General features: G+C 59.8%; 2 protein-coding genes and 1 pseudogene across 2 annotated transcripts; 1 reads left to right on the top strand and 2 right to left on the bottom strand.

The window, feature by feature from the left end:
• Positions 1-311: 311 nt before the first annotated feature.
• Positions 312-2,415, top strand: LOC135891952 (zinc finger protein 501-like). The gene is made up of 3 exons (XM_065419637.1): positions 312-390; positions 1,031-1,408; positions 1,439-2,415. The coding sequence occupies exons 1-3, from the start codon at positions 312-314 to the stop codon at positions 2,413-2,415; spliced, it is 1,434 nt and encodes a 477-aa protein (XP_065275709.1).
• A 3,679-nt stretch (positions 2,416-6,094) lies between these two features.
• On the bottom strand, positions 6,095-11,515 carry LOC135891951 (patatin-like phospholipase domain-containing protein 6; annotated as a pseudogene).
• Positions 11,516-11,563: 48 nt separating this feature from the next.
• Positions 11,564-19,156, bottom strand: LOC135891950 (patatin-like phospholipase domain-containing protein 6). The gene is made up of 8 exons (XM_065419635.1): positions 19,148-19,156; positions 15,562-15,674; positions 15,155-15,292; positions 13,117-13,276; positions 12,653-12,733; positions 11,940-12,068; positions 11,751-11,848; positions 11,564-11,573 (listed from the first exon to the last, which is right to left on the bottom strand). The coding sequence occupies exons 1-8, from the start codon at positions 19,154-19,156 to the stop codon at positions 11,564-11,566; spliced, it is 738 nt and encodes a 245-aa protein (XP_065275707.1).
• Between the last annotated feature and the right edge of the window lie 4,308 nt (positions 19,157-23,464).

Genomic DNA, 23,464 nt, shown 5'->3' with positions numbered 1-23,464 from the left:
GAGGCTCAGTCCTGGCGCTGCACGGAGCCAGTTTGGTTCAAGTCTGAAGCCAGCAGGAGGCTTTTATACCCCTGTGTTAGTGAGCGGCTGTGGGGCCACACTTGCACTATGGCTCGGGGAGCCCGTGGGGTCGTCTCCCCTCCACTCTGATTGTTTGTGTCTGAATTGAGCCTCTTGTGTTTCCAGGGGCATTTCCTGGCTGTCCCGTCCATGCCAGCCCCGAGTAGCAGATGAACGCCGAGCTCGGCGGGTATTTACCTGGATCCCACCTGCTCTGTTCTCACCCAGCAGGGCCCCAATCCCAATACTGGATGGAGCGAGGGGAAGAGCTGCACGTCCCAGATCTCAGCAAAGGCGAGGACGATGAGAGCTGGCCGGGCCCCCAAACAGGTGAGGGATAAATAAGCCCAGCTGAGAGGGGTGGGGGCAGCGGCAGGGCCAGCGCAACCACTAGACGACCTAGGCGGTCGCCTAGGGTGCCAGGATTTGTGGGGGCGGCATTTCAGCGGTAGCTTCTCGCGGAACCGCCCCTCTCCTGTCCTCTTCCATCCTTTTTTGCCGCCTGGGGCAGCAAAAAAGCTGGCGCTGGTCCTGGGCAGCGGGGAGCCCCCACATCCACCCCTGCAAGCCCTCCTGGCCCAGCTCCTCTCAGAGGTTGTCACCACCCTCTCCCTGATCTGTGTGCACCACTGCACCCATCCCACCACCTGCGCCAGGGCCCCCAGAACCATATGAGAGCCATGTCTTGGCTCTCACTGAAAAAGCAAATAATATTTCCAGCCCACACAGAGGCAAAGAAAGGCTTGTGAACCTGAGCTGGGTGGTGCTGACACCTGCCTGAGTCTGCAGCAGCCTGAAAAAGCTGCAAGAGGTGTGACCGCCTCCTTCAATCCCAGCTCGGAAACCGGCTCCAGGGGGGGGCGGGGCCACTTGAGTGGTGCCTCGGGCTCTGACTGCCGTAGTTGGGGCCCTGGCCTAGCCGGCCTCCTGTGGGGACGGCTCATGCCTGATTGCCCATTTGTTCCTGCAGGTGAGAGGCTGGCGAGCGTGGCTGGGGCAGAGGATGCTGCACCGGGAAGAGGCGGCACCAGCACTGATGTGGAGCTGGTGGGGAGAGTGTGGCACAAAGACCCTGCTGCGGGGGCAGAGGAAGCTGTGCGAGGAGGCAGTGCCAGGGTGGAGGAGGCTGTACCAGGAGGTAGCGCTGATGCAGAGCCGGCGCGGCACAGAGGCCCCACCGTCAGGTGGCCCTTTAAATGCAGTGAGCGTGGGAAGAGCTTCCGGCAGAGTGCCACGCTGACAAGGCACCAGCTCCTCCATGCGAGCGAGAGGCCCTACATCTGCACCACCTGCAGCAAAGGCTTTTGCGACTACGCGGCGCTGGCCACGCACCAGCGGGCACACACAGGTGAGTGCCCCTTCCCCTGCCTGGCGTGAGGCAAGGCCTTTGCTGGCAGCTCGGCGCTGCTGGTGCATCAGCGAGTGCACACCGGTGAGCGTCCCTACCGCTGTGGGGAGTGCGGGCAGAGCTTCCGGCAGAGTGCCCACCTGGCACAGCACCAGCAGGGCGCCCACGCCAGCCAGCGCCCCCACGCCTGCGCTCACTGCGGCAAGAGCTTTGGGCTGCGCTCCACGCTGGCACGGCACTTGCAGACACACAGTGTCGAACGCCCCCACGCCTGCCCTGACTGCCCCCGCCGCTTCCGCCAGCGAGCCCACCTGCTCCGGCACCGGCTAGCGCACACAGGTGAACGTCCCTTCCCCTGCCCGGTCTGCGGCAAAGCCTTTGCCCTGAGTGCCACGTTGCTGCGGCACCAGCTGGTGCACATGGGCGAGCGCCCCTACCGCTGTGGGGAGTGTGGGCGCAGCTATACACAGAGCTCCTACCTGCGCCAGCACCAGCGCAGTGCCCACGCTGGCCAGCGCCCCCACACCTGCCCTGACTGCGACCGTGCCAACCTCCTGCGGCACCAGCGGGGCCACACAGGCGCCCGACCCCACACCTGTGCTGAGTGTGGGCGGTGCTTTGCCCAGCTGGCACACCTACGGGAGCACGGGCGCACACACAGCGGGGAGCAGCCATTCTGCTGCAGCCGGTGTGGCCAAGCCTTTGGGCACCGCTCAGCCCTGGCTGTGCAGCAGCGCGCACACAGTGGGCAGCGCCCCTACCCCTGTACCCAGTCTGGGTGCCCCTTTGCCCAGCTTGCCAGTCTGGTGGAGCACCGCCGGCGGCACACGGGTGAGAAACCTCACCAGTGCCCCCACTGTGGGCGCCGCTTCCGCCACCGCTCAGCCCTGCTTCGCCACCAGCGCTCCCATGCTGGGGAGCGCCCCTTCCGCTGCGGGCAGTGCGGTCGTGGCTACCCCCACAGCTCCAACCTCCTGCTGCACCAGAGGGTGCATGCTGCTGAGTGACATCCCAGCCCCCAGGACATCACCGGCATCCGGTGACTCCCACACCCCTCATGCTGGGATGGTCCTGGCCTGGCCCTGACCAGAGACCACACTGTTGCATGGCCACTCCCCCGCCCACTGCCCAGGAATGGGGGTGGCTGGGCCAGGCCTGTGTTGCCTGGCCAGGTACTGAGTGTGAGTGAAGCTGCTGCCACCAGTCATGGTTTCTCCAGCCCCAGGTAGCAAACATGGGGGCAGAGCTTCCTGCAGGGTGGGGCCCTGCTCAGGGGTGGGGCTCAGGGAATGGGGGCTGTGCCCAGGCAGTGCCAGACCCTGTTTTTCTCCCCTTTTGCTGGCTGGTGCTGCCGCTCCAACACCCTGGGCCCTGCCGTGTGGCCCAGCCAAGCCAAAACCCGCCCTGCAGCTGCCCAGATGTGTGCGGGGCGGGGGAACAGAAGCAGGGGGATGCCAGTACTCAATGCAGGCTTGTGGGAAACGGGAGGGGCTGGGTGGAGGGATGGGGGCCTGGGCTGCGGGAGCAGCTTCTAATGAATTTTCTAAAATGTTTTGTTACAAAGTGAAAATAAACCTGTGACCTTCCCAGGGGCGCTGTGTCGTGTCTGCAGTGGGCAGGCGCTGTCGTGTCTGCAGTGGGCGGGCGCTGTCGTGTCTGCAGTGGGCAGGCACTGGGCCCCATGGCCTGACTGCACCAAGCGCCCCGGAGGGGAATGCCAGCTGGGCACAGGCACCCGGTGTTGCTATGGCTTCATTTGTGCCGCGGCATCCTGGCTCCATTTTGGAGACATGTCTCTTTGGGGGCTTTTGTTGCCATCACATTGTGTGTGAACATGGGCAGTGCCACCTCCCTGGTCTGCGCCAGTCACTCTGAGAGGAGCCAGCTGCCTCCCTCATCTCAGCGGGGCACGATCCTTTGCACTGTCAGTAACTGTTTCACTTCCCAGCCTCTCAGCACCGCAGCTGGAGGTTTCTGTTCAGCGTGCAGTCCCAAAGCGTGCCCTCTCTTCCAGCCCAGTTTCTCCGGCCGCCAGGTGGGACGGGGCTAGGCTGGCTCTGGTCACAATCCTGCTGTGCTGCGAGACCAGCCTGCATGAGGACACCATCGTCAGCTGCCTCTGGAAATCACTAGCACGCTGTGGCCCTGAGCAGGCTCTGCATTTCCTCTGCCTGGAAGTGTCTACAGCTGCTGCCGAATGGCCTGCAGCAGGCCTGGGTACTCAGGGCCTTGCTTATGGGCCCAGAGCTCCAGCTCAGCTTTACGCCGCATCTTCCCCCTGTGGGGTGGGACATGGCCAGGCAGCATGGCCAGGCAGCCAGTGCTGAGGGGCAGATACAGCCTGGTGTCAGCAATGCGGGCCGACAATGAGCAGAGGGGAGACGGCTTCAGGCCAGGGGATCTATGCCCGGGTCTGGTGGAGAGGGGCAGCGACTGGGTCTTGGCTTTCCTAGGAGCCCCAGCTCCCTAGACCTGAACACTCCCTGCTAGGCAGCAGGCTGAGGGGCACCAGCTCTGCTGCATGCTACTGTGGGCCTGGTCACTGGCAGCCGGCGCCCTGGCCGTTAACCCCTGGAGCATCGATTCCCGGTAATGGGGCCTGCATGCTGCATGGTGCCTTGGCCCTGGATTTAGTGTAAGCATCACGGGTGCCCAGCTGAGGGGTGTCTCTCTGCTAGGGGGCTGGTGCCTGGGGGAGGGAGCTCTTGGGGGTTGCAGTAAGGGGGGGGGGCCTGCAGTTTGGGTCTCTGGGCAGGCCTGAGCTTTGCCATATAGTGGAGGCTTCCTAGAGCAAAGCCGGGGGGCAGCTCCTGGACTCCCGCTGGCCCCTGCTGGGAGCCAGACTGGGCCGCATTTCCTGGGTGGCTGGAGTCACTGGTGCAGGGGTCCGGGCCAGAGGGAAGCCCTTAGAGCAGGTGGGAGGTGCCGCTGCAAAGGCGGGAGGCCACCAGTGCAGTGATCCAAGGGCAGTAACGGGGGAGTAGCTGACAGGAGGGGGGTAGATTCACCTTCCCAGCTGCTGGATGCAGGCTGCGGGGCCCATGGGGGATGCAGCCAGGTGGGCACAGCGGAAGGGAAAGAGTCCCACACAGCATGGATCTGCTGGGAGCTGATCCTGCACCACATGGCGGGGGAGGAGGGAGAAGGGCATGAGCAGGCACAGAGCCTGCCGAGCACAGGAGCTAGGCCCCAGTGCAGCACAGAGGATGGAGTTGGAGCCTCCTCTGACCTGCCAGGCACCCCCCTGCAGTGAGTTGGGGGGCCAGGCCCAACCCCCGTTTCCTACATGCTGGAGCCCACGAGGGGAAGGGAACCGTGCATGGCTCAGTTGCGAATTCCCAACTGAGCCATGCAGAGCTGGGCTCGGGGCACAGATGATGCGAATCCTTTGGTGGGACACGACTCATGGTCTGAGGGAAAACAAGCCAACCCCTGCCCCAGCAGCAGCGGCTCCACAGGCTGCCCAGAGCAGGGGCAGCAGCTCCTGCGCACCTTGCTTTCTCCGGCAGGAGCCAGCCTGGGCTGAGCTGGGGCCAGTGGAGCCACAGGCCCACGCTTGTTATTCCCAAACACGTCCCCTGGAGGAGGCTGAGCCGGGGGCTGCCCCAGGGGCCCCGGGGGCTGATCAGAGAGTTGGCCGAAAGTGACTGTCACCTGAGTGGGTCATGCAGCAGCACCTGGCCAGGAGCTGAGCCCTGGCACACAGCAAGGAGCGTGCAGGCATAGGGCCATGGGGGAAGGGAGCAGGACCCTGCCTGCCAGCTGCGCCCCGTGGCCCTCCATGAGGCAGGCAGAGGGCAAGCGAAGGGAGCAGCAAGGAAGGGCCATGGGCCCTCGTGTGTGTGGCGGGGAGGGGGCTGGGGTAGTCCTGCCCCAGTATCCTGCCCTCATCCCCACCCCCTACCAGCGGAGGCTGCTGGACTGGGCCCTGCTGTCCCTGGAGCAATGCAGGGCCTTGGAGTGAGCAGCAGTGGCCTGTAGCTGATACAGTGGGTAGCTGTGGGTGCCCCGGGACCTGCAGCAGCACTGGCCTGGGTCAAGTACTGGCTGATGGAGAGTGCTGGGCCCAGTGGCCGCCACTGCACCCTCAGGTGAGCCCGGGCCAGGCTTCACTGCACACTGGGAGGTGTAGAAGGGCTGCTGACCCCAGCAGAACCCTGGCCATTAACCGAGTGGAACCAGGCTGGCCTCAGGACTCCAGCAGCAGATGCAGGCCGGGGGCTCCAGCGCAGGATGGGCTCCAGTGCCCCAGCAACATGCAGGCTGCAGTCTCCTAGTGCCAGCCCTGGGCCTGCAGGCTCCATCTGTCCCAGTCCGGGAGCAGGCGGCTGGGCTCACTCCAGGGGCGGGGAGTTGCGGTGCCGCAGACTCTTCTCCTCATCCTGGAAGGAGAAGACACTGTGTGATGGCACAGACCCAGCCCTCGGCCAGCCACCAAGCGGCAGGAGGGGGCAGCAGTGCTGCTGTCATGATGGGCCCTTGCCCCCAGGCCAGAGAGCTCAGGGCCAGGAAGGACCAGCAGGATGAGTGTGAACTCAGACTAGAGTCCAGTCAGTGGCTGAGTGGAGAACACACACCCCGTCCCTCCATCCAGTCCAGAGTGAGACCCCCGCGCCCCAAGAGAGCTGCCCCCTGGGCAATCGCCCTGCCTCTTCCCAGGCCGAGGCAGGGACGATTCAGGCCTGTTTAGTGAGAGCTGGGTAAGGACGAGCCACGTGGCCAGGAGCCCCCCTCCTCCCGAGCACACCAGGGTCATCTAGGGCATTGGTTCTCAAACTGGTGGTTGCAACCCCTCAGGGGGTCACAACCCGGTTATGTGGGGGGTTGCAAGCTCCAACCCCGACCCCTGCGCCGGGCTGCCAGCCCAAACTCCTCCAGCCCAGCTCCACCCCCAACTCCACTCCACTCCACCTCCAGCGCTGCTCCGCCTCCAAAGAAAGGGTGCCAAATAGAAGTTTGCCCAGGGCGCCCTTTTTCCTATGGCTGGCCCTGGTACTGAGACAACATTAGAGGGCTTGATTCGCAGCTGAACAAGTACTTTATTCATTAACAGTCAGAGACATAAGTGCAAACTTTTTCCTGAAAATAATGGCCACTTGTACTGCTAAAACCGCTAAAAAACGAAAGGATCTCGAGTCTTACATTAAACTTGGCTTTACCAAAATCATCACCTCTGGTATTGAAAAACCACAATGTGTCATTTGCTGTTAAGTTGTGTCTGCTGAATCAATGCAACCATGCAAACTGCAGTGACATCTTGAAACTAAACAACCTGAGCATAAAAATTGAAACATGGATTTTTTCAAACACAGAGAAGAAGCAACAAAGATCAATTCATTTTAAGCAATAGGGTTTAAAATTAGTATTTAACATAGTGTTAAATATCAAAAATGTGCTTTTAATTTCTAAGGGGGGTCGCACTCAGAGGCTTGGTGTTCGAAAGGGGTCACCAATACAAAAAGTTTGAGAACCACTGATCTAGGGCAACATCTGGGTCCAGACAAGCCCCATGTTGTGGTGGGTGGTGCTGGTTCCCCCCCTCAAGAGGGGAAGGTCCATTTCCCACCCTCTCCCACACGACTCTTAGCCCCACCCCCAGGATCTGGCCTCTCTGGGCTCCGGAGTTGGGCAATGCCAGCCTGTGATGAACTGGGACTGTTCTTAATGTGGTCTTTGAATGCTGAGTGGGGAGTGTTGGCTGGGAAGGCAGGGGAGTGTGGCTAGGATGGTCTGCATGGGGGGATGGGAGACTGGCCGAGGGAAGATACCTGAGCATGTAACATGAGAACCCAGGAAGGGGTTAGAGGCCAGGTGACACCTTTGCCCGGGAAACTGAACAAAGGGTGGGGGGAGAGTTTCAGAGCTAGCTGGTGGAATGGCTGGGAGGCAGACGGGGCTCTGACCTCCCAAGGGGGCTGGGGTGCCCTGGGACCCCAAGATGGACCTAACTGAGGGGGTCCTGTTGTCTGTGCCTGAAAGACCTGTCTTGGACTGTGTCCCTGTTGTCTAAATAAACCTTCTGCTTTACTGGCTGGCTGAGAGTCATGGTGAATCGCAGGAAGCCGGGGGTGCCGGGCCCTGTGTCCCCCCACACTCCGTGACACAGCCTGAGAGCAAGGAGCCCAGGAGCTGGCATGGAGAGTGTGAACGGGACCCCCCCCCCCCCGAGGAGTGGGGGAGTGTGGAGAGCACCCCGTGGGGAGCCTGCAGTGTTTGTGCAGGGAAGGGGGGCATGGTCCCAGGGGCTGGGGAATCCAGGCCCACCCTTGCTCCCTGGAGCATGGGCAGCAGCATCGGGGACCAGCGCTCCCTACAGCTGCCAGAACAGTGACACAGACGGAGCCCCACCTCGGCCAGCTCCCCCATCTGGAGAGGGCCCCAGGAGAAGCAGCTGGACCCAGCACACGCCATCCCCAGGGAGCAGAGGCCAGAGCTTACAGTCTCAAATACCTCAGTGTGGGTCCACTCAGCCGGAGCTAACAGCTCCTCCTCTCCCCGCGCAGGGTCCAGCCCTTCCTCCTCATACTCCGTCAGGTAGTCAGATTCCTCACCTGGGATGGGAGCACACATGGGGCTGGCAGTTGCTCCTGGCCTGGCCCTGGTGCCCCTCAATCCCGACCCGCAGCCCCCACTTCTATCCCAGCCCTAGCCCCCCTCTTCCAGCCTTGCTGGGGCCCCAGAATCCTACTGGAGTGACATGGGCAGAGAGCCCTGCATCGCGCCCCCTGCCCCCACTCACCATCAGCGTAGCCATCGGACAGGTAGCTCTTGGCCGGCTCGATGCGAGACACAATCTCAGCCAGATCAGTGAACCCCGCGCTGGGGCAAGTCAGCACCTGGGGGGTGAGAGCCAGGCTAGAGATGCCCCCGTCAGGTAGCCTGGGGGGGCTGGGACACAGGGAGGAAGTGCTATGTGGGCTGAGCTAGAGAGCGGGTGGTTCAGGAGGGCTCCAGTGGGTGAGGACAAGGAGTGGGGGGCATTGTGGCAAAGGGTGTGGGTCAGGCTCTCACCCCATGCAGGTGGCTCTGAGTCCAGCCCCGAGGGGATCCCCCACTTCGCCAAGGGGCTCGGCCTAAGGACAAAGGGACCAGAGCCACACGGCGGCCCCTGCTGGAACTGGGGTCTGCACTGATGAGGGAGGGCACTTCCTTGCCAAGCCACCCCACTCCCCTTGGAGCCCCCAGCCCTACCACTTGGAGCGCCAGGGCTGAGGTGGTTGTTCCCCCTGCCTCAGGCACTGGCGCTGCGCCATGGGGCTGCTACAGCCAGGACCCTGTAGGAACGTCAACTTGGCACAAAAGGGAGCTAAGTGGCTGGAGTGTGACGAGGCACACACTGTAGCTACCCATCCCCTGCTGGCCCATGCCCCACTACTGCCCCCTCACTCACATCCATGCGCTTGCTCTCGTAGAAGTCGGCCGAGCGCCGGTCCTTCACCATCTTCTCAATGATGTCGCCGCAGCTCCAGCCGTTGGACATCACCTTGCCGTGCTGGTAGCCCACGTCCTGCATGAGATGGATGGGCAGGATGAGACACCCATTCCTACCAGCCAGCTGCAGGGGGACTGGCCAGGCCAGGCTGCGCCCGCTGCAGAGCAAGACATGGATTTGCCCTGGGTGCTCCAACGCAGCTGGGGGGCTGCTCCCCACAAGGGTGGCCATCAGATTCCAACCCATCCCCTCAAGCAGGGCCTCTCCCTCCCCAACCTGGGCACAGCCAGTGGCCCAGATCAGGGCCTCCCACCCTCCCCACCCCCGGCCAAGCGCAGCTCCCAGTCTCCCACACCCTGCTGAGCACTGACCCCCCCCCCCCCAAGATCAGGGCCTCCCACCCACCCCACCCCCGTCTGAGCACAGACCCTCCCTCGGCCCCCCCAGATCGGGGCCTCCCACCCCACCCACCGCTGCCCAAGCACAGACTCCTCTCCCCCTCCAGATCACGGCCTCTCACCCCCAGCCCAGTGCAGCCCAGGGCCCAGATCAGGGCCTCCCACCTCCCCGTCCCCAGCCGAGCACAGACACTCCCCCCACCCCCTAATCAAGGCCTCCCACATTCCCCACCCCCATGGCCCAGGCCATCTGGACTCACGTAGATCTCGTCGAACTTGCCAAAGTCCATGGTTTTGAAGCGGTCGATGGGCAGGCAAACGTATTCGCAGTAGGAGCTCGACTTTACCACCTCCAGCTGGCGCACACACGACACATAGGCCAGACGCGACTGGATCTCCGCCATGTCGGGCACCTGTATGTGTGTGGGGAAAAACAGGAGTGTCCTGCAAGGGGGTGGATCAGCCCCACCTGGGACAGCATCCTGGGGCAGGGGGCTGCAAGGGACAGTCCCTCCTACTTTCTGCAGGTCTGACCCCCTCCCCCCCCCAGCTGGCTCAGTCCAGCTGAGTGGCCGGAGCCGGATCCCAGCAACTGCCACTGGGGCATCAGGAGTGACTGTGCCCAGCCAGCCTGAGGGAAGCCACTGGCTGCCAAGGCAGGCCCGCATGCTCAGGCAGGAGCAGCCCTGGGAGGCAGGGGCTGTGGCGGAAGGGACCCTGCCTGCACCTAGGGCTGTCGCTGCCCTTGGGGTAGGGGGCAGAGGAAGGGCAGGGGAGAGGGATGGTGAAGAGCCCCAGCCCTGGGTGGGTGGGGCCCGCCTGCCTCCCCTCACATGGCTCCCTGGCCTGCAGCATGGGACGGGTGCAGCAGCAAGCTTTTTACAAAATGGAGTAAGCCTTTTAAAATGGGGTTTGAATGACAATCTGGCAAACAGTGAACAGAAGTTACAATGTAGGCAGGGCCGGCTCTAGGCACCAGCCGACCAAGCACGTGCTTGGGGCGGCACCTCAGAAGGGGCGGCCAATGTTGGGGTGGCGGGAGGCGCTCGAGGGTTTTTTTTTGTTTTTGTTTTTGTTTCAGCCAGGCAACGCGGGGGTGTTTCGGCGGCGTGGTGCTGGGGCGGGGGGCTTCGGCGGCGCAGCGCTGGCGGGGGTGGGGGTTTGGGTGGCCTGGCGCGGCGCTTGGGGGTTTGGGCGGCCCGGCGCAGCGAGGCACTGGGTGGGGGGGCAGCTCGGCCCGACCCAGCACTCCGGGGGTTTGGGCAGCCCAGCCCGGCGCTCCGGAGGGGCGGGGATTTGGGCGGCCCGGCGCGGCGCTGGGGGGGGGATTTGGGCGGTGCGGCGCTGGGGGGAGGGGTTGGGCGGTGCGGCGCTGGGGGGGGGGGTTGGGCGGCGTGGCGCGGCGCTGGAGGTGGCGGGGGGGTTGGGCGGCCCGGCGCGGCACTGGGGGGGGCGGGGGTTTCGGTGGCCCAGTGCTCGGGGGGGAGGGTGTTACGGCAGGGCGGCGCTCTTCTTTTTTGCCTGGGGCGGCAAAAAAGTTAGAGTCGGCCCTGAATGTAGGCAAGTGTAATGAATGGTGAACAGAAGTTACAATACTGAGATACTGAAACAGTGCAAGTCTCAGTGACTTAAACAGGAATCGGATTGATATTGAAACTTACAAAGGCAGCTGGCTGAACAACTGTAGCTCTTAACAAGCAGCTTAATTGAGCTAAGCAGCAGCGGACTTAACCGCGGGAGCTCACCAAGCGGCTTCAAAATCAATTAGCCAGTTATTGGGGTAACCGGTTATATGAATGAATGTGGTTCATTCAAAAATGAATGTGGTTTCATTCTTAAAACTTGACTTATGAAGTTACATTGATATAAAATGAATGTGGATTCATTCATAAAACTTGACTTATGAAGTTACATTGAAAAAGTGAACAATTAAAAACAATTTCATTTATCAGTTCTACACAGGTGGCCGGGGTGACGTGCCCGGAGGCAGCAGGAGAGATGGGGCAGGTTTCCCTTGGAGGGGGCTCTCGGGCACGGAAGCCCCCAGGGCAGGGCAGGGCTCACCTTAACCTTCTGGGCCCAGGGACTGAGGCGTTTCCACAGCAGCCACCGGCCTGAGAGGCTGTCCCCGTAGTCGCAGAGGTCCGTCTCGTCCTGGCTGCCCACGTCGATGGTGACCACTGTCTTGGCGCCCATGTTCCGGGCAATGTCCGCTAGTGTCAGAGAGAGCGCGTTGGGGCGGCAGCCCGGCAGACAGTCGCACTGCCGGCTCCCCATGCTCCTGCCTGCTGCCATTAGGGCAGCTCCCCGCCGAGGCCCCAACCCTCAAACACAGCTGGGGAGCAGGGCAGAACCCCAGCCACAAGCAGGAGGTGGGGAGCAAAGCCAGGTTTGCAGCAACCACTTTTCTCCCCTCCTCCCCATTTGCGTGGGAGGCATGAGCAGCAGGAGAGCAGGCGGGGTAGGTGGGGGTGGCTCCGCTGCACCAGGGAGTCCAGGGACCCCTTCCCACCAGCACTGCCCAGCTCCAGGGCTGAAGAGTTCATTGGTCAGCCCCAGGTAATTGTGCAGGGCCAGGAAGGTGACCCGCTGCAGACGCACCACGATGATCTGGAAGGGAAGGGGAGAGTCTGAGCGTGAGGCACAATGCGGGGGAGGGGAGGGCGTCAGCACGTGGGATGGGAGCCGAGGCCGCACTCACCTGCACCACCCGCACCAGGTTCTCGGGGTACTTCTCGAAGACGGCAGAGAAGGTCTCGACCGGCAGCCGCAGCATTGTGGAGTCCTCGCCCACCTGCGCAGACACTGTCCGGTACGGCCACTGGTGCCCCTGTGTGAGAACCGAGTGCCCATGGGTCCCTGCACCAAGGCTGGGGTGCCCCTGCCTCCTCCTTTGGGTAGAGCAGCCTACCAGTGGGGGGCACTGCCAAAGACAGCTAGGGATCTGGGGGGTACCCCACGGCTTCAGGCCAAAAGGTCCAGAGAGTAGCCTACAGCCACATTCACCCGAGCCCAGCAGCCAGCCAAGGCTGAGACCCAGGCCCTGAGGAGGAAAGGTTCATCTCCTCTAGACCTCGCGTGGGGCAAGGTGGCAAGCACGGGGCAGGGTGATGGTGGCATGTCACCACCTGGGACCCAGGCTGCAAACCCATCACGGGATGCGGGGGGTCAGGTGGGCTTAGCACACACATCCCACAGGGCCTACCCGGATTTAGCCTTTTGATAGGGACCCAGGGTTAGGAGAGCAGGGGGTTGCGGATCGGGATTGAGGGGCATGAGCAGAACTGGGGGGAGCCCATGGTTGCCAGTCACTCAATGAGCTGGACTATTCACTCCAGCACCAGAGGGGCGGGGGAGTGGGATGGGTGGACGGGGCCAGCAGGCCAACAGGAGGTGGAGGGGCAGGGCTGGTACCGTGATGACGTCAAGAATGCTGAGCAGGCTGTGCACACTGTCCCCGGGGAACACCTCCTTCACCAGGGTCTCCTTCCCGTCCTGCAACACAGCAACACCCTCCTTAGGGGGCCCCCATCACCCACCCTCGCCATCCCTGCCACCAGAACTCGCTTGGCACCAGGCTCTGTGGAGGCCTGCTCCATGAGCCCCTCCCTGGAAGGGAGGCAGCCCCAGGGGAGCCTCCATGCCTACAGCCACAGTGATCCCGAAGGGCAGGGCTGCTTGGCAGCTGGCCTCAGCCATTGTGTCCCGTATGCCCCTCTGCCCCAAGGTGTCCCCAGGTGCAGGGGACCACCCAGCCAAGGGGTGCAGAGCACTGGGGCCACAGGTGGCTTGTGGCAGGAGGGGTCGCTGGTGGCTGGGCAGACAAGTGCCTCCAGCAGATGGACACGGCAGGGTGGGCTGGGACATGCCCCCCTCACCTGCTGGGTCAAGAAGAGCTCCAGCTTGCCATCCTGCACCACGTAGATGCTGGTGTCGGGCTGGCCAGGCCGGAAGACGTACTCGCCCTGTTGGAACTGCTGGAAGATCATGTGCTTACAGAGCTCCAGGAACAGCGGCTTCTCAAAATGGCCCAGCACCCTGCAAGGAAGGGCGGGTCACAGTGGGCAGCAGGGGAGCAAAGCCTTCAGCAACTCATGGCAGGGAGTTGGGGCTCATGTCATGAGGGGGCCTTGGGGCCCAGCCCAAGCTCCTGCATCACATGGGCCAGAGCACCCACCCAGAGCCCAGCGGACTAGGCGGGCTCTGTCAGTCATCCCCCCGCCCCGCATCTCAATGAATGGGGGAGTGGGAGCTTGTGACGAAGTGGGGGGTTTTCTTGTTCTCTGTGGAGTTTCAATGGTTTGCATGTGGAGGGGGTGGGACTCAGTTTCCCTGGGTGTTACTGGTTTAACAAGGTGAGGGGAGAGGGGGGGTGTTTTGCAGAGGACTGGAGAGAGGACTTGGGGACCCTGCCGATGGCCGGGAGGATGGATACCCCAGCGACCGGTGATCTGGCGACCTGGTGACCCGGAGGCCCAGCTGAGGAGACGCAGCCGGTTCTGGCCAGTGGGCGGACAATGGGCTGCAGAGTGAGGACCCAGTGACCTAACCAGCCGGTTCCAGCCAGAGGACAGAAGCGAGGAGAGGAGGCCCCGGTTTACGACCCTGTTTACCTGGAGAGAAGACAATGGACAGAGGCGGGGCCTGGGGCCGGTGATCTCAGATGCCCAGCTGGGAGCAGGGGGGCTCTGGGCTGGAGAGGGGGAGCAGGCAGAGCCCACCTGGATGCAGGGAGACTGGGATGTGCTGGGCTGAGGGAGGCCAGGCCTGAGGCCCTGAGAGTTTCCTGTGCTTTGTTCAACTCTCAATAAATCCTCCTGTTTTATGCTGGCTGAGAGTCACTCCGGTCTAGAGAACAGGGTTGCATCAACCCCTTCGGGGCTAGAGGCCCAGGGGTCCAGAGCAAGTGGACTCCCTGAGGGGGCCCACGGCAGAGACAGACGTGCTAAGGCTCAGATAGGTGCGGCTCCAGGAGGTGGAGGGGCTTAACCCCGAGAGAGAGTGGACCCCCGAGAAGGGCTGTCGCACTGAAAGGGGCACCCCCCACGGACCTCACGGGGCCAAGAGTGGGCACGGTCTGTGAGTCCGTGACAGAGCTGCCCCAGAGGGTCAAGCCTCCAGTGACACTACCCTGCTCCAGGATCCCAGTGCCCACAAGCTGTCACCCCTGACCCCAAACACAGCCACTTCTGGGGAAGAGTCTGTCTGATGCAATAGCCCCACAGCAACACTGCCGGGACTCAGCCAGGACTAACGCTGTGCTGGTTCCCACCACGAGCCCGCAAGGACCAGCACCCAGCATTTGCTCTTACCCGACAGAGGCTGCCTCCAGCTGCCCTGCCCTGGGGAGCACTAGCTCTCTATCAGCCAAGAGGGAAGAGTGCCCCCTACTGGAGAACCAGGGCCACAATTCCTGCTGCTCCAGAGCATTCCTGGCAGCTCTCCCACCTATGGTCCGACTGGGCTGAAGCCTGCACAGCTTAGACCAGTGGTTCTCAACCTGTGGTCCGCAGACCCTTGGGGTCCACAGACTATGCCTAAGGGGTCCGCAAAGGACAGGTTAAAAACAAACTGAACAGAATTCAGCTGTATATACAGACAGATTTCCCAAGGGGTCTGCACCTCCATTCAAAATGTCCAGAGGGATCCGCAAATGAAGAAAGGTTGAGACCCACTGGACTAGATGCTCTGACAGGCTCACACGGTGTCCAGGTTTTCCCAGGACCATGCTGGGAAATCGGTCGGACAGAGCGCTCCATTACACACAGCCAGCTGGCCAGGTCATGGGCTCAGGATCATCCCGGCTCTCCTGGATTTCATACCTCAGAGGGGCCCACCCTAGCTCAAGCTTGCTTGCGGGGAGGGGGAAACGTGGCTGCAGCTGGGCTCTGGGCCCCGCTGCATGGGGGCACTCACCGGACGTTCTTCAGCATGTACAGCACCTCGGACGGCAAGTGGGAGTTGGCCACGTCAAACTCAGTCAGATCCGCTTCCAGCACTGAGGGCGGCGGCTCCTTCAGCTGCAGGATGGGCAGCTCCTTGATGCGCAGGATCCTGGGCACAGGGACAGACGGGGAGGGGATAGACGGGGCCAACCAGAGAGTTGCCTGCAGGGGCAGATTCCCCCACACACACCCAGGGAAGAAGAGAATCTGCATCATGCATCAAGGAGGCAGGACTTGTTCCTGAGCCATGGCACTCACTCATGCCAGGGGCCTGAGGCCCAAGGGCCCCACCCAGGGAGCTGAGCAGCACCATGCCGCAGGCTGGTCCGGTGCCGGTCAACTGCTCTGGGGGTGGGTTCTCCAGGCTGGTGTCCAGGCTGGGGTGCAGCTGCTTTGCAGAGCAAGGGGAGGTCAGAGTTAGTGCTAATGGCTTGGGGCCGGGAGGTGCTGGAGATGGTTGTGTCCACAAGGGAGGAGGTGGATTGGGACACCTGCAGAGACAGTCCAGGTAAGCCACCAGCCACTCCCGCGGACAGCGCCCGCTGGAGCCAGCGGCCTGGGTGAGGAGAGTCGGCACTCAGCCAACCATGTGCTGCCAGCGAGCCAGGCAGGAGACACAGTAGGGGAGTCCTCATGGAACTGGCCTTCTCCTGCAGGTCACCCCGCTTCAGTGCCAGCCCTCCCAGCTCCTGGTGCCCGGTTCCCTGCCCCCCTGAATCCTCACAGGCAGTCAGATGATGGGCCTGGGCCAGAGGCCTTGGGAAAGCCCAGCAGGCTGCCTCGCCCCGAGCCGCTCAGTAAGCAGCTCAGTGGGGGGCTGCTGGACAGGACTCCCAGTGGTGGGGACGGGGTCCCGCTCACATCTCTGGGATTAGTCACCCCACCGGACCCTCCCCAGGTCCAGGCTCTGGCAGAGCTATCTGCTGCTGTGCCCCAGTTCCTGGCAACATGACCCAGCTGGGCTGCAGCATGCCCCGCACAGGAACCCATCTCCCGCCACTGCTCCCAGCTGGAGTTCACCTCCTCCCCAGCTCTGCCCCAGCTCCCCCTCACTGCTTCCTGAAGAGATAACCAGCACCAAGAGACTTGCTCCTGCATCCCAAACTGACCCATGAACACCCCCCTCTCCGTGTCTGGGCCAGCGTTGTCCCCCTTTGCCCCCAGGCAGGGCCAAGTGGGTGGGGGGAGCAGGGAGAAGAGGGGCTGGCAGAGGCTGGGGATGTTAGTGCTTTGAAAACACTTTCCCCACCTTTGGAGCATGGGCCTGGATAGGTCCCTGTTATCAGCCAGACTGTTCCCTCGGGGCAGGCTCCTGGGGGCCTCGCATGCTGAGCCTTTCCCTCCCTCCAGGCAGGGCCCAGCTCCTGGCTGCCGGGGCAGACAGCCACACGCCCTGCCCTGTCTGCTAACCCCACTGCTGTTGCTTAGTGTGACAAAGCTCTGTACGGTGTTTATGAGCTGTCTGCATCATTCTGCACCTAGCACCCTGGCACCACTGCCCATTGGGGGAAAGAATTCATTCTCTCCCTAGGCCATGGGAGAGCTGGCCAGGGATCTGAGCAGAGTTGCTAGGACTTTCTGGGCTGGAATCAACATTTCTGAGCAGCAGATCCTCAGTGCCCAGAGACCGACACCTGGTTCCGAGGCAGGTGAGCACAGCATGGCTGGGTCCGGAGAACAAAACCAGGTGGCTGGGGGGAGAGCCTATGTCTACACTGCAATAAAAGACCTATGGCCCAACCCCAGCTGACCCAGGTCAGCTGACTCAAACTGCGGGGCTAAAAATTGCAGTGTAGACGTTTCGGGCTGGAGTCTGTGCTCTGGGGCCCTCCCCCCTCGTGGGGTTTCAGAGCCCAGGCTCCAGCCTGGGCCCAAACACATACCCTGTGATTTTTATCCCTGTGAGTCCAAGTCAATTGGCCCGGGCCCAGCCTCGCAGCTGTGGGTTTTTCATTGCAGTGCAGACGTGTCCCCAGAGACACAGAGATGACCTGGGGCAGACAAAGGAACAGCTTGGCTCAAGGGAGGCCTGGCGCTGGTCAGCCTGAACTCGCTCTTCACTTTTTCTTCTCTGTACCAAGCTAGGATCTCTCGGAGCCTGTGTGCCAACTGGGTAATAAACTGTCCCCTTGGCTTGAACAGGCTCCCTGCCTCACCAAGCATAGTGCCCTAAGGGCACAGCACAGGCCTCCCCCAGGAGTCTGGCTGGGACCTTGTGCTAGACATGATTTTATGAAAATATGCTAATGAGTGAATATAATGTAACTGGAATATGCTTCATGCAAAAGGTCTCTTGGAAGGTATCATTACAAAGCTTACAATCTACCGAGTGTGGTCATCCTATGTGTATAAATGTATCACTCTTTTATCTGAAACTAGAAATATGAAATATCACTCTGAGGCCTATTGTAATTATGCAAAGTGTGGGCCATTAATGGTTGTCTGGAATCTTGATGGCTCCCATCAACCAGGACAACTGACTGTGGATGGCTCTGTTTGCAGGCAGCCTTCCTGTGAGTCAGGCTGGGAGGAATGAAGGCTTGGGGTCTCACAGGAAATGTGACCATGTCACCTGGTACTGGAATCCATCTGAAACCTGGTGCTTTTCCATTTGGGGGGTCGGGGTGGGGACCCAGAGAGACAAAAGATTCCCGCCTTGTGCCAAAGCCATATAAGGGGGTGGAACAGAAAAAGGGGGCTGCAATCATGAGGAATCCCCTAGCTACCACCTGAGCTGGAACAAGGGCTGTACCAGGGGAAAGGGTTGTGCCCAGACTAGGAAGGCTCCAGTCTGTGAAAGAAACATATTGAAACATCCCTGAGGGTGAGATTTTATCTGTATTCAGTTGCATTACTGTATTAGAAATAGATTTGCGTGTTTTATTTTATTTTACTTGGTAATTTACTTTGTTCTGTCTGTTACTACTTGGAACCATTTAAATCCTACTTTCTGTATTTAATAAAATCACTTTTTACTTATTAATTAACCCAGAGTATGTATTAGTACCTGGGGAGGGGGAGGGGCAAACAGCTGTGCATATCTCTCTATCTGTGTTATAGAGGGTGAACAATTTCTGAGTTTATCCTGTATAAGCTTTATACAGGGTAAAACGGATTTATTTGGGGTTTGGACCCCACTGGGAGTTGAGCATCTGAGTGTTCAAGACAGGAACACTTCCTAACCTGTTTTCAATTGAGCCTACAGCTGTTAGGGGCTGTGGTTCAGACCTGGGTTGGGTTTGCAGCAGGCTACTGGGTCTGGCTCAAACCAGACAGGGCACTGAAGTCCCAAGCTGCCAGGGCAGGAAAGCAGGGGCAGAAGTAGTCTTGGCACATCAGTTGGCAACCCCAAGGGGGCTTCTGTGATCCAACCCGTCACACTGGCTCAGCCAAATTTGCTGCAGAGAGACAGGCAGGGCTGGCTGCCAAGGACCAAGTTTTGGGCCTACCATGTGTAACTGTGTCGTCCTTGAGACCCATCACACTGAAGGGGGCACTCCCAAGGGACTGGTTCCGGGGGGGGTGGGGGGGGGGAGGCATAGGCTAGACCCTGTGGCTCTGTGACAGGGAGGATGACCAGGAGATCAGGCCCACCTGCAATGATTCACCTGCCAGAGCTCTTACTCCTCAGCTGCAGGGGCAGATGAGGAGCATGGGTTGGGGGAGGTGCCATGGGGCCAGGTCACAGGGGCACAGGCCACGGCCAGGGCTGAACACCCTGGGGCAGGACAATCTCTGCAGCTCGGAGCCCCTGGCTGCACTGGCCGGGAGCCACCACCCTGTCCAACACCAGTGTCTAACTGCGAAATTGAACTACCCCCAGAGACGCCCTTCAGCGGGGTAGGGAGAGGACAGGGATTGGAGCACTACACCGGAGCTGGCAGAGCCATCAGCGCTTTCACTGCCAGCACCCACGGACTCCCCAGCCTGGGCCAGCGCACGGTGCTCTGCCCCAGCCCCAGACCTTGCGCATGATTGGAGATTGGTCCTGTGTGGAGCAGGGGGTGGGACTAGATACCTCCTGAAGTCCCTTCCAACCCTGATAGTCTATGACTATGACCTTGCGCCCGTAGAACAGCACTTTGTCCCGCTTGCACAATCGATACTTGGGCGTCTCCTGAGCCTGAACCTCAGTGAGAGAGAGAGGGAGACATGAAAGGTTACCAGTGCAGGGCCCCCAGGGCCCCACCCCAGCAAGGGTTGGAGCCTGTCCCCTTCCCCACCAATCTGACTCCCTGCTTGCGCTCCTCATTGCAACCCACCTCCCAGCCCAGGGAGTGGTGCAGAGGCCTTGGGGGTACAGATGGCAGAGTTCTACCTGCCCCCCCCCACTCCAGCCCCTGGAAGCTGGGCTGCCCCCAAAGAACCCCAGGAGCTTTATGCCCTTCCCAACCAGTCCCTGGATACCTCTCACAACTGGGAGACACATTACAGCATGATCTCCATGTCCTCAAAGCTATCCACACTGGTATGGCAATCCCTGGATGGGACCACCTATACCCCCCACGGGGCAATGGCCACACTGGGGTCCATGGATCTACACCACACTCAGGTCTTCTGCGGGCTGCCCGGAGGAAAGCTGTCAGACCCTCCGCACTGCCTGCTTACACTGAAACCCAGATAAGACCTGAAGTGGCTGCCACACCCACAGAGGACACTGCCCCACACACCTCTTCTATAGGGATAACACCACAAGATGCCATGGTACCCCCACCACCTCCCGCTACTCATGAGCTCACTCACTTTCAAGACTTGTTTATCAGAGTAGCAGAAGAGCTCAAGATTACCCTGGAGGAGCAGGGCCAGCTCCAGGGTTTTGGCCGCCCCAAGCAGCCAAAACAAAACAAAAGCCGCGATCGCGATCTGCGGCGGCAATTCGGCGGGAGGTCCTTCGCTCCCAGGCGGAGTGAGGGACCGTCCGCCGAATTGCCACCGAATACCTGGATGTGCCGCCTCTCTCTGGAGCGGCCGCCCCAAGCACCTGCTTGACAAGCTGGTGCCTGGAACCGGCCCTGTGGAGGAGGTACCTGAAACACAGCAGGAGCTTACTGACATCCTGCAAACTACGACCTCCTCCAAAATAGCCCTACCAATTAATAGGGCCATTATGGAACCTGCTAAAACTATTTGGCAGCAGAGCTGCCGTGGGCTGGGTGTTTGGGGGAAAGGGTGGAGTGGGGGCTGAGGAAGTTGGCACCTGTGTGTGTGTGTGAATTCCAACAGGGGGGTGGTAGTGTGGTATTGTGTGTGTGTGTGTGGTGGGGGCGGGGATCCCACTGACTAAAACAGGAAGTAAGTGGCACAGGATAGCGCATGCTGTGAGCTAGCAATCCAAGGCAGAGTATCCCAGAATATCCCAGAGTATCCCAGAATATTATGGGCAACTCTGCCAAGACCACTTTACTACACCCCCTCCTCCTGCCCCAGAGCGATGGGGAAGAGTCGTGGGCCCCTCTTTCCCGCCTCCAGGAGCAGCAGCAGCAGCGTCCCTTTTCTCCCACAGAGCTGGCAGTGGGGCCCTCCCCATATTTACCTCGGCAGCCTGGGTGTCTCGGGGCGGAGGGGCTGAGCTCTTACCCTCCTGCCCCCACCCCACAAAACCCCCTGCCGGGGAGGGCTGGCAGAGCCCCTGCTGCAGGGCTCAGAGTTAATGCCCCAGTGAGAGGCACAGTGCAGCTCCCCCCTCTCTGAGCGATTGTCTCACAGCCTGGACAAAGGGTGGCTGCCACACGCACCAATGTCAACAATGTCTGGCGCAGGCCAGAGCACCCTCACCCCGGGTAGGGCCCACCATGACTCCCTCCCTCCTGGGCAGGGCCCACCACGATCCCCTCCCTTGCCGATCCTCTCCCCCCCAGGCAGGGCCCACCACAAGACCAAGTGCCTCCCCATCCCTCCCTGGGCTCACCACAAGGCCAAGCCCTTCCCCTCCTCCAGGCGGGACGGCCAAGCCCAAGGCTGCCAAATTAAGCCCCTCCCTGATTTCTCACACCAGGCAGGAGCCAGCACAAGCCCCCTCCTCCCCCACTCTCCACTGACCCCTCAGCCCTGTACACGATGTTCTGCTCACAGCCTACGCACAGCGAGATAGGGAAAGGGAAAAAAATTATTCCTGGCAGGTTGCCATGTAATCCAGAAATCTAACTGTGACCTAAGTCCCTGCTGATGCCAACTGATAGAGGGCACTGGGGACATCGGGGTTACAGGGATCCCCTTGGACATACTAGTCCATCGAAGCATGACACGTGAGGGTAGTAAGAAAGCCTGTGTCACACTGGTCACTGTCTGTGACGTCTGTGTGGCAAATAGGAGAACAGGTATGTACAGATCCTGGCAATTATCGTCTCTAGGGCTGTGAGTTAAGGCAGGACACCAAACGATAATCCACGTACTCCAGGTATGGGATGCGGGGAAAGATACTTAAATTAATTGGGTTTGTCATGTTTGAATGAAGGACTGGATGGTTCACAACGGGCACCCATTTACAGTCTGAGCGCAATGCTAATCGTTAGCCTGCAGAGAACATGAGAACATAAGAACGGCCAGACTGGGTCAGACCAAAGGTCCATCTAGCCCAGTGTCCTGTCTTCCGACAGTGGCCAATGCCAAGTGCCCCAGAGGGAATGAACAGATCAGGTAATCATCAAATGATCCATGCCCTGTCGCCCATTCCCAGCTTCTGAGGTTGCAGGAAATACCAAAGCCAAAGGGGTTATCCTGTTTAGGAGTCAGAGAATGAATGTTTGGAGCTATATCTGGGGTGTGGATGAACCCCCAGTGACTCCTTCAATCTGTGTGGACAAGTCACCAGCAGGCTTGATCGTATGAGAAAAGATCTCTGCCTCACTGGTTGAAAGGGCCAGGAAAAGCCCTCGGGCTAAGCTATCTTGTAGGAGCCAGGGGAATGGCTTGGTAGTTAAGCTTAGGCTCTAGAAAGTGTGCTAGGATTTTGTTCTCTGTGTGTGACTGTGACGCTGGCAAACCAGCTGTCAGCCCTGCCAGGCTTTAGGCCTCAGCCGAGCACTGACAAATTCACTGCTAACAACCAGTCCCACTTACCTATGTGTTAGCATGGTTCTAGATGGGTACTGGACTTATGACAATGTGTTTAGTGTTTAGGCTTTATGAAATGCCTGTAAATTGCTGCATGGATTAATCCTATTTCTGTCCCTATGCCATGCTACAAGGTAATGTTCTGAATAACTCACCAACCAGGGAAAAAGCTTCACCTAATGTAAAATGCTGAATCCTTACAGAAGGTGTTATCTCCTGCCCATCAGGAAGGACTATTGAATCCAAATGGGCCATTGTGGGACATCACAACACAAAGGCTTTGTTAATGACCCCATCACACCTCTGGAGAGGCTCCCTGCAAAAGGGCTCGACTCATCAGCTTGAATTGTGCAAGAAGGAAATAAAACAAGATGACAAGAAACTTTTTCATCTCTCTCTCTCTCTCTCTGCTGTTTGGACTCTCACAGGGCTGGAGCTAGGAAACAGGAGCTGAGATCCCCTGGGTCAACCTGGGTTAGCCCTAAAAGACATTCAGTGCTGACAGGTTGCTACAACTCTGTCAACTTTTGGACGGACAGAGTGTAACTCATTTGCGTATGCAGCTGCCTGCTTTAACTCTCTTATTTCATTTGCCTAGTTAATAAACCTTTAGTTAGTTTATTACAGGATTGGCTACAAGCGTTGTCTTTGGTGTGTGATCTAAGGTCCAGCTTGCCTGGCAAGATAGACTGGAATGCCCACAGGGACTGTGACTCCGCGGTAAGACTGTTATAATGCTTCAGGAATTCACTCTTGTTACTGGGTTAGTGAAAGCTAATCAGAGACCATACCACCAGTTTGAAGTCTCTGCCCTGAGGTTGGCACTCAGGGTTGTGGGCCGCTCCAGACAGCCTGACAGTGACCATTTGTCTCCAATATTCTCACTCTCGAGTATGGGAATCTCTGTTTGATGATAAACTTATTCTTGTTTTCACTACAGTAGAACCTCAGGGCGGTTAACCACACACCTCATTTGGAACCAGAAGTATGCAGTCAAGAAGCAACAGAGACCATTCCTTTGTGAGATTGCTTCAGCAGCTAGTTCCTTAAGTAGGACGAATTGCATTGGGCCCTGGCATCTTGAATAATCTAATTTATCGAACTATTCCTTAACCTGATCATTTCCTAGTTTGGCTTGTGTTCCTTCCCCCCTGGTTGTTAATATTAATTGTGCTGAGTATCTGGTCTCTGTTAACCATTAACGTGAAGACTGAAGCAAAATAGGCAC

The sequence above is a fragment of the Emys orbicularis genome, chromosome 19 (assembly GCF_028017835.1).
Source record: "Emys orbicularis isolate rEmyOrb1 chromosome 19, rEmyOrb1.hap1, whole genome shotgun sequence".
Taxonomy (NCBI): domain Eukaryota; kingdom Metazoa; phylum Chordata; order Testudines; family Emydidae; genus Emys; species Emys orbicularis.
This window is presented reverse-complemented; position numbering and strand designations above follow the sequence as displayed.